Consider the following 10,809-nt stretch of genomic DNA (forward strand, 5'->3'; position numbering starts at 1 on the left):
CTGACTGGATGATCTGGTGAACTATAAAGTGCCTTGAGATGACATGTGTTGTTAATTGGTGCTGTAGAAATAAATTGAATTGAAATTGAACTGAATATAAAAATATTATGATATTCTTTTAGACATCCTTATTATTTTCTTTAATTTTGAGTCGGTGAGTAAAATGAAAAACAACTAGAATACATGTTTTTGTTCTACTTAAAATATCTTTAGCTGCAGAATACACAATGATCCTATTCCAGGGGCAAACTCATCAATTTAATTACGTTTATTTTAGTTTATCTTTTCAACTCTAATATGAAAACTATCCCCAGTATTGATACCAAAGATCTTTCTGTTATGTTATCCAACAACTTGTATTGTTTATCCCCTTTAATGCCGACTTGTCCTCACTTGTTATTTACCGCTCTGTCCTGAGATCAGCTTTAATTTAGTCTGTTTCAACATCAGTGGAAAACAAAAAAAACAAACTAAGCCCCTGAACTGATCGCTGGGCAGGCGTGTTGTAATCTATAATGTGGGTGCAGGCAGGCAGGCAGGCGGGGCAAAGTGCTTTGTTATTGTGGTTTGTACTTGTAAGCGCAGAAAGCCAGGCATCTAAGCCGACACTGAGGGCAGCCGGTTGGTAAACACTGGCTGAACAACTCAGACTCTCGTTCAGTAAAACATTGAAGAGACGACTGTGGCTTTTTACAGAGCTTCAAAGTCAAAACGTCATCAGTAGCATTGTCCTCTGATCACCGGGTCTGTGTTAACGGCATTGATGACGCAATGTCGCCGACAGAGTTGCTCTCTAGAACACACTGATCTGTGGAGTCCAACCATCTGTTACTGTTTGACTAGAGACGAGTAAGATAAAGGGAAAAGTACAAATACCTCCAGAACAGTGAAGACAGACATTGCTTAAAGCCATCATAATGTCCTATTCATCAACAAACAGTTATTCTTCTATCAATGAGTGATAAATGGCTTAAAAACATGAAAAAGTGTTGAAGTGTTTGCACTGTAGTTGAGCAAGTATGTAAAATGATCTACCAATGGACAGAGTATTCACTATCTTAAATAATCATCTACTAATTTGGTTATCAAATCGAGAGAGTAATGGAAAACAGGCCCTACACTGGAAAAACGATCTAGAAATAAGTAAAAATGTCTTAAATTAAATGTATTTTACCCTTAATTTGAGTAGGTAAATGAGATAGTTTCCAATGGAATGAGTATTTTTATACTTAAAATAAGACACTTAGAGAATATGCACTTGAAATAAGAAAATGCAATTGTGTTTTCTTTTTTTAAGAGTAAATTGTCTTGTTTCATTGGCAAGACGTCTTTTACCTCCTCAATCCAAGAACAAATGCACTTATTTTAAGAAAAAAAATAACAAGATCTAGATTTGGATTTTGTCCAGATATTCGCTGAAAGAATAACCTACAGTTATAAAGACAAAACTCTACAAAAACTGAAAATGATTTTTTTTTTTTAAGATTTAAAGTATTTATTTTATTTATATGATGTCATGTATTTAGGCACATATATAACATCTTTTGTTCATTTATTGTTCATTTAACATTTTCAATAAAGGTTATTTTGTTTAAATTTCAAATGTATTTTGAAAACATTAAAATAATCGATAATCTGCAGCCCTAATTCATGTAGTTATATCTAACAGATGCACCAAACCAACAAATGCAATTTTTTATTTCATGTTAAGTAAATGGAGTCAATTCAGGATTGTTTTCTGTATTCAAATAGGCCAATCTTAGATCCTTGAATTTGCTGTATAAAGGAAAGCACATTTAGGTGATATTTCTCTTTTTTAGCATGACTGTAACTTTTTTCTCAATCAGAATGTGTAAGCTAACCAGAGTCTAACTGGTTCTGGGTTTGCTGATACTGGTGGAATCCTCCAGAGGCTGGTTTAGTTCAAAGGAAAGCACACCTAGAGAACAGTATGTAAATATGCAGGTATGTCACTCTGATGTAAATCTCCAAACCTGCAACACCACGTTCAGTCGCATTTTTTTTGCTTTTTGGGAGAAAAATGCTTAATTTTGAACGTCAAGCGTAAAAATCTGATCAAACCTGTTATCGGCCGTATTGTGAAAGAAAAAGCTCCACTCCTGATTTTATGCTTCAAAATCTGCAAGATGAAAACCTGACCATTTTTAAGGAGGTTATTTTCAAAGGTCATTCATAAGCGGATGGAAATTCAGCTTGTTTAGAGATTTCCCCTTTAAAGGTCTTTCTTTGTCTGCGTACTTCAATCGCATGGACCTCACAGAATAGTACACACTCGTCTTACTATTAATAATAAACAATTTATATCAAGGATTAGAGCTGCAGCTAATGATTATTTTTTAAATCAATTTATTGTTTTTTTTTTGTTTTTTTTTGGTTAATTGACTAATAATCAGACTGCCAAAGGTTACTTTAAGACGATTATTTTATGAAATTAAACCAGGTGAAACTAAAACATTTTTCACTTTAGGAGTTCTAGACAGATTAAAACCTTTTTTTTTTTTATCCTAAATGAATAATAAAAAGCCCATTATTATATTTTAATAACTGCTGTAAATTAAGACTGGGTGAACAAATTTTTTTTATAAAAACGGAATTAAAAAAAGGNCTTACTATTAATAATAAACAATTTATATCAAGGATTAGAGCTGCAGCTAATGATTATTTTTTAAATCAATTTATTGTTTTTTTTTTGTTTTTTTTTGGTTAATTGACTAATAATCAGACTGCCAAAGGTTACTTTAAGACGATTATTTTATGAAATTAAACCAGGTGAAACTAAAACATTTTTCACTTTAGGAGTTCTAGACAGATTAAAACCTTTTTTTTTTTTATCCTAAATGAATAATAAAAAGCCCATTATTATATTTTAATAACTGCTGTAAATTAAGACTGGGTGAACAATTTTTTTTTATAAAAACGGAATTAAAAAAAGGATGTATAAAATGTAATGATGTAATGTAATGTAAAGATGTAAAATGATCCCTGATAGGGTATGTGGCTCTGACCTATTGTCAGGCTACTTGCCTCTTTTTTTATTAATGAAGTCGACCCTAACTGAAATGCTTTTTCAGATCCGACAAGCAATGGAGGGAGAGAGTTTCTGCTGTTAGCAATGCTTATAAATGGGCAGTCGCTCTGTTTGCTCCCAGGGGAATGTTAAAACCTGGCTCCATGAAGTGCATCAAACCTTCCGCATCTACCATGCTAACGGCTAGCATGTCTTTTTCTATCTTTTGGCAAAATCCTATATTCATATTGCCTTTAGAGCAGAGAAGTTACACTGCTCCATCATGCAGCATGGCTAAATGGGAGCTAATTAGGTGATAATGTTACATTTATTGTGTGATTATATTTATATAAAGTGTATTCTGTAATTAAACGGTGTAAATAATTAAGGACCGGACTGTGGACAGATTCATGGAAATGTCAAAATGTCCATCCTAATAACTATATAGTTCACTATAAAGTGGTTATGCCATTTTAAATGAGTGAACGAACACATAGTGGATGAAAAAGTAGTGGACTCAAAATTTCCCACAAAGCCTTGAAAAGTAGTGATCGTCCATGGTCACTAGATGAGCTGATATTTCCCATAATGCTTTGTGACGAGATCTCTCCTGGCAAAGCATTATGGGATTTGCTGCCACAGCGGCCCGCTATCGGGCGACTAATAACAAAGATGGCGCAGACACCTCACAGTGGAGGCGGAGCTACGTGACAAACGGGGTGCGGAAAGTTGTGATCAACGGCACCCTCTAGTGGATGGTGGTAACACTACAGCACAGAATAGTTAACTTTTCAGGGAGATGTTTTCAGTTAATCAGATGGAACAGATATGAATCAAATAAACCTTGAACAAACAATTAATTTTATTCTTAATTTTATTCTTTTATATAATTTATGTCCCTAGTTTCTACAAAAGCCTCATGAGCACTGATGTGCTGGTCTATGCATGTTACTTTAGGGTGTGAGAACTAAAGAAAACTGAATGGAAAGTTCAAAAAAAAATTCTTCACCAGGAAATTATTGAAGTATTTGTATTTTTGCTGACATAGAGGAATCATTTGTCTGCTTTTGTAAAACAGCAGCTTTTACTTCCATTTTTATTTACGGCAATGAGCTTTATTGTTTTCTAACTAAAGGTATTGTGGAGGATTTTCACGAATTTTGTTAAAAACCCACCCTCTACACTTTAAAAAAAAACCCGCTCCCGAGAGGGAACGCCTATTAAATGTGTGCGAGAGCGTGCACGAGCCCATCTCTCCTCGTGCACACTCTGTTTAAAAGTAGCTGTTCTCATAGCTCATACAGGCTTACTGTGTCTGAACGTCCGCCCTACCCCCTAAATCCCTCAGTCACTATATAGAGCGGGGATTATATAGTGGACTCAGTTAACTGACCGTTCGCATAGATGATTACTGCTTTTTTTCTTCCCGTTTTTCACGTAACTCCTCCTCCACTGTGCGATGCCTGCACCATCTTTGTTATTAGTCGCCGCTGTCGGGTAACAACAGCCTATGGCGACAGCGAGCCGCTGTGACAGCAAATCCCATAATGCTTTTCGAGGAGAGCTCCCAGCGCAAAGCATTCTGGGATATATCTGCCTCTTCTGAGGCCTTTCTTTTCTTCTCATACACTTAGTAGACACTTTTTCTCTTCCAACCCTCGGCCATTTTCAAAAAACCACGCTGAGAAAAGTGAGCTTCAATGACTGTCTGAAACCGTAGCTCACCACAGATATACGCCTGAAAGCACAGAAAAAGATAGCTAACGGGACAAGCAAGTACGCACACATATAACCAGAATGACTGACAATCAGGAGAACAACTTATTTAGATGATCCAAAAGATCATCCTCTATACCTTTTAATGTTTATAATCTGTTTTAGTTTTTTCTTTGTTTTTTTTTCCCTGTTTGGCTTCACCTTTTGACTGGAAGTGGCCTGTGTTCACTGCTAAAGTAGTTACTGAAGGGTTGGCTGCATGCAGATGTCTAGAGATCTATAGTGAGCCCAATAAATTGATACAGACATCAAAACATAATCTTTGCTATTGAGAAGACAGCAGAGAGAATGAAACCCTCCACTAATTATTAATATATTTAAGTGCTGTCACACTGTTTCCAAATGTGTAAAAGTAGGGTGTATTTTATTTGTAATTGACTAAAAAGGTACATCCTGGCATTTTAATAAATATTGTTTATGATGATACTTTGTTACATATTTATATTATATTCCTACTGGTGTCAGAAGGAGCCACAACAAATAATCAGCATACCAAGATCATCTAATCTTCATCAGTGCAGACAGAGCATCTGCATAGAGTAGCATAGGAATGCTATTATTACTGCATTGAAAGCTTAATTATCATAATAGGTTTACTTTCCTGTTGTTATAAATCCTCTGCAACAGAATCTAGCAGCAGATTACTGCTCAACTGATCCTGGAACTGACAGAACACATGCTCATTCTTTGTCTTTCCCCAGCCTGAATATGTGGACCGCTGCAGGTACTGCTCAGAGTTTGTCTCTTAATGACTGTGTTGTGCACTGTGGTTTTGATCCCGGTTTAATTTGTAGCTTTGGAACCAGCCTGTAACTAAACAACCCACTGCCTGGGTGTGTCTTAACAGCACGTTTGTTCCTCAGAACTGGCACCCATAAAACACTAGAAAGTTTTGTGCAAACCATGGTTTGGGAAAGCCGTTTTCTTGTGATTTTTGCTTCTGCACAAAATCCTGACTTGTTTGTGTTTTTGCTTGAACCACTGCTGTGTTGAACTTCACTGCATGATACATTCTTATATTTTTTTTTGTTGGGGGGTTGCATGTTAGGAGCATCAACATACTACATCCTTTTTAATCCATAAGTGTACATGTAAGTTAAAGCAAAAGAAGTTCTTTAAAAGAGATTTTTTTAATGATAAACTATTATATGATATAAAATGTTATTTCTGCCTCTTGTTTTATCAGTTCAAGCTTTTTATTCTTCAACTGAGAGTTTTTAAAGTTCGACTTGTGCGCATTTCAAGAATGCTTGCACTCGCACACACAGGATCTGCTGTGCTCACTAATGTGGTGCACAGTGCTGATCTGGAGGTTACACATCCCCTGCACTTTGAACAGGGCCAAGGGGAGTATGTGAGGGCAGAATCATGCTGAGAGCAGCTCATCCAATCAGCTACCAGCTCCCTGTTTGCTGTTTAACAGCAGATGTGTGACAGCGACTCATTTAAGGTGGAACTGCTCTACTGGAGGCATTCAGTCCAGCATCGACTTCGTTGACAATTCCTTCTCTGTCTAATCATCTGGGTTTTTTTCTCTGTATTTCTTACATCCTGTGCAATGTTAAGTTTTTCAAGCATGTTGTATTTTATTGGGTGTTTACATTGATTATATTTTATAACTATAGATTCTTAAAGATGGGAATTTTTACTTCTTTTTTAGCTTTTGTATCATTATTCTTTATTTTACATTGATTCTGACTGAGTTGATATGATTTAGCTATTAATTTAAGGGTATATCCACAACATTCAGGAACATGCATACTAATTAATAATAATAAAAAAAAAATATATAAATATATATATATATATATAAAAAAAAAAACAAAAAAAAAAAAGAATAAATAAAAGGGAAAAAAATATTATCACCAAAAAATGTGTTTATAAACAGGGTTTTCACGTGTCTGTGTGTGTACCTGTCTAGGACCAATTTCTCCATCAAATTGAGGACCAGTATTTGCAAAGTGAGGACATTTAGCCGGTCTTCACATGCTATTTTGCTAATGGTTAGGTTTAGGGCTAAGGTGTCAGTTGGTTAGGGTTAGGGTGAGGTATGCATTGGTAAAGGGTAGGTTTAGGGTAAGTTTTAGGGGTAGGGCATAGAAAAGGTTGAAAATAACTGAAAATCAATGGGAGTCAACACATGGTCCTCACTAGAGACTGACATTTTGGGGTCATCAAATTACATTATTACTTAATTTGCTTATTTTATAATGCTTTGATCCAGCTTTAAGAGAACAAAAATCAAAATTTTTGCGTTGTTAAAAAAAAAAATGTTGATATTTGGCAATTTTGTTAAGCCGTTGATTTTTTTTGTTTTTGTTTGCACCAATCACAATAGTATACATGATTATGCTGCAGAGGTTGATTCTTTTCTCTTTAGTGCTGTATCATAAACTAATCACTTCCCCCTTATCAGCTGCAGCTCTATGTTCCCTTCTGTATGGTGGCCTGAGCCCATTTCCACCACCTAAAAGGCTGGAGGGAAAAAAGTTAGTGTCTGTAATGTAACAAGACTGTAATTTTAATCAGATTTGAAAATTGTATTTTTTTTTAATAGGGACTTTATTGCAAATGCAACAAACTGTCATAGAACCAGATATTCTAAGGAAGTAGCTGCTCTGTATCTCATTTAGTTGTAAAGTATTTGGGATTTCATTAGAATATATGCCTGATAACTTTTTTTTTTTTTTTCAAAACTGATAGGTAAAAAATTACCTTATAATAAGTGTATTTGTCCTTAATTTGAGCAGGTAAATAAGATAAAGAACAATAAAATGAGAATTTATGCCATTGAAATAGGATTATCGGATATTATTACCTTAAAATAAAATGTTTTGGGTTTTTTTTCATTATAAATCATATTTTCCCATCCCATACTTAAAAATACACTTATTTAAAGAAAAATACTGACTGACTTATATTTTGATTATCATAATGATTATCTTGACTATTATGCACCACTTTACGCCATTTAAATTGGTAATAGATTCGCTGAAACATAGGTGGGGCCAAATTGGTTTAAAAATAAAATGTTATTTCAATACCAAATCCAACTAACATTTTTTTTCTTTATAATTACAAACTAGAAAGGAAATAAATAACTTTTCTTTTAATCATTCCTTCTGTAAGTTGAATATTTTTAGACTTAGACTAACTTTATTTATCCTTTGGGATTACTCCTTCAGGGAAATTCTGGTTCCAGTAGCTTTTATAGAGTACAAAGAGTTAAAGCAAGATCCCATTAAAGATAAAAATACAAAAGACAATAATATAAAAGAGTGTCTATAGTACAAAAAAGGTTAAGAAACGTAATGTCCTGGAATATGTTTCCTTCAGATATAAAAATTTCTGCACAGTAAAGAGCTAAGGAAAGAGTACACAGGAGTTGACTTAATTATTGCATTTGCACCGCAGAAATGCACTGACCATATAAATAAGTAGAAATTATACAGACTACACACAAGTTGGCATGTGTAATTGCAAAGTTGGAAAAGAATATTGCACAAGTGACAATAGGTCATGTTTCAGGCATAACATAGCAAGTTATACTATATTGCTAGGTAACAAGAAACGCTTTATGAAGAATTTTGGAAAGTAATGTGCTTCAAATTTTAGGCAAACAAGGTTAAGTCAGACTTTGGTTATTAACAGGTAACTCAGCCATTTCACCGGCAGCAATAAATTAATGTATTTTTATCTAGTAAAACGCAGTTTATTACTTGGCATATAACAGAAAACCAAACCTAGCAAGCCAATCTTCTTAATTAAACTCTTATTTATATGTAACTTCAGTTCAGTTTTATAATGCTTTATTAATCTGAAATCAAGTTACAATTCACTTTGTAAGCTGCAGTCTTCATTGTTATATAGTAATATAATAATTGCATGCAGGTAATTACCTGCATATACACCTTAATTTTGGGGTTTTTACCAAATAAAGTTTTTCTTGTTACCAAGTAATATCATATTACCATGTTATTACATGGTTATTGGTGAACTTCAAAAGAAAGCATTACCCAATATTCTTCTCTCTCACTCTTTTTTGTATGTATTTTTGTAAATGTAATCATTAATAAACTACAAATGTAATTAATCGATAAAATTGATTATAGTGTCCAGACTTAGCGCCAACTGAAATAAATTGAACTTTGTTGTACAAGTGAGAGAAGATGTGAAGAGGTTTGAATCCTTTTCCAAGGTGCTAAAGCTGAATAGATCTGTTTGTGTTGGAGAAGCTGGTGACTGTTAAAGTCCAGTTAAGTCCAGTTAAAGTCCCTCTGTGAGTTAGTGGGTTTGTACTTTTATTGACACACATCTTTTAAAATGGGAAAATACTATAACGGGCTACTTACTTACCCTATCTGTACAGAAACAGTTTAGCTTTATTGGGAAACCTTCAGCTAGATTTATCACATTAATGATAATCAAATACATTATTTTTTGTTCTATGTATTCCTTTTGAAAAACCCTAAACTGGGTGATTTTTTTTTACCCCATATGATGCAGCCTGACCACTGTGTGAACAGAAAGTCTCGTTTTCCTCGTAGGCTGAACCGTGATGGGTTGTTTGTTTGGGTTTGGCCAGAGGAAACCATCCTAAACCAGATGTTTTCTGTTCATTCAGGTGGCATTGCAGGAGGCATTGAGATCTGCATCACCTTCCCAACGGAGTACGTGAAAACACAGCTGCAGCTCGATGAGAAAGCTAACCCTCCCAGATACAGAGGAATTGGTGAGTTTGCTTTCTTTTAAAAAACCTCTTGATGTAATGCAGCTCGACAAACGGTAATTAACTTAAAATATCAAGTGATGTCCAAGTTTCAAAAACCTAAAATTATTCTGCTTTAAAGCAATTCTGCATAACTTTAGTTATAGTCTCGTTTTTAAATGTATCAAATTGTTTTTTTTAGGTCAATAATCATTTATATTCAATATTAGGCATCTATGATCTGTGCGGGCTGCTCTTCTTAAAAACACACACATGTACCTTGAAAGGATCGGAGAAATCTTTGAATGAGTCATGTGACCCATAGCGCTACTTTATGGTGTTCTGTCAGCACAGCATACAGAGTCAGGCCAGCATACCCTTAGTAATACGTATTACATGGTTTCCTATGTCTCCACTCTCTTTACATCCAAGCACGCTGTTTTATTTCGTGATTTAGTCCGATTTTTGTCATAGTTTGTGTATAAAACAACAAAAAAATCAATCACAGGGTTCGTTACACACAGAGAGAGGGCCGGCTTTTCTTAAATCATACTGGCTCCATCTCTTACTGTCTGGCCGAAGAACCTACCTGTGACAGTAAATAACTCAAGAAGCTCAAGGAGTAATACAATGTTAACAAGCTAATTGATGCATGCAGTATTCATAGCCCATCCTTGTCATGCACATCTTTGTGATGACTGGCATGTGGTATAATTTTATATATCTTCAAACTGTAAAATCTTTGCATCAAACTAAAGTACAATAAACTAAAATGCTTTCTTTAAACCAAACTACAATGCTCCTCTTTTGTTTAGCGAATTTATGTTAGAATATTTTGCAAAAATATGTTGCGGCGCATGATGGGGTTTTGCATCTAAAGGCTAACGCTTCCATCTTACATGCATTGTTGCCAGGTTGGGATGTTTCCCAATCTGGCAGTTTAGGATGGCCGTCTATGGGTAAAAAATGTTTTTCTTTAGATTTATGGCCTTAGAGATCAATAGACTTGGGTTCAAATTAGGCGAGATTTCGTATATCCAGGCGGTTTCTAAACTATTTTTTGGCTGGAAAAAGTGAGTCAGTGACATCTGGCAGATCTGGTAGATCCATCTGGTAGATGGAAAAATGCCAGGGGCCGAAAATCGTTCCCAGTCGGAGCCTGGTTACACACATTAGGTTCTAAAACAAACATTGCATGTCCGTTTGATGAGGATCTTATTAAAGAATGATCAGCATTTTTTCACAGAGAATTTAGTGGCTAAAGTTATCTTAGTGCTGTTTTAATTATTTAAAACTA

General features: G+C 34.8%; 1 protein-coding gene across 1 annotated transcript in view; it reads left to right on the forward strand.

The window, feature by feature from the left end:
- LOC107086057 (tricarboxylate transport protein, mitochondrial) overlaps nucleotides 1-10,809 on the forward strand; it is a 24,970-nt gene that overhangs the window by 6,467 nt on the left and 7,694 nt on the right. Inside the window, exon 2 of the mRNA XM_015376796.1 lies at nucleotides 9,429-9,536. Within this exon, the coding sequence (XP_015232282.1) occupies nucleotides 9,429-9,536 (108 nt within the window). The remainder of the gene's footprint in view (nucleotides 1-9,428; nucleotides 9,537-10,809) is intronic.

Source organism: Cyprinodon variegatus, unplaced genomic scaffold (genome assembly GCF_000732505.1).
Source record: "Cyprinodon variegatus isolate N-32 unplaced genomic scaffold, C_variegatus-1.0 Scaffold142, whole genome shotgun sequence".
Taxonomy (NCBI): domain Eukaryota; kingdom Metazoa; phylum Chordata; class Actinopteri; order Cyprinodontiformes; family Cyprinodontidae; genus Cyprinodon; species Cyprinodon variegatus.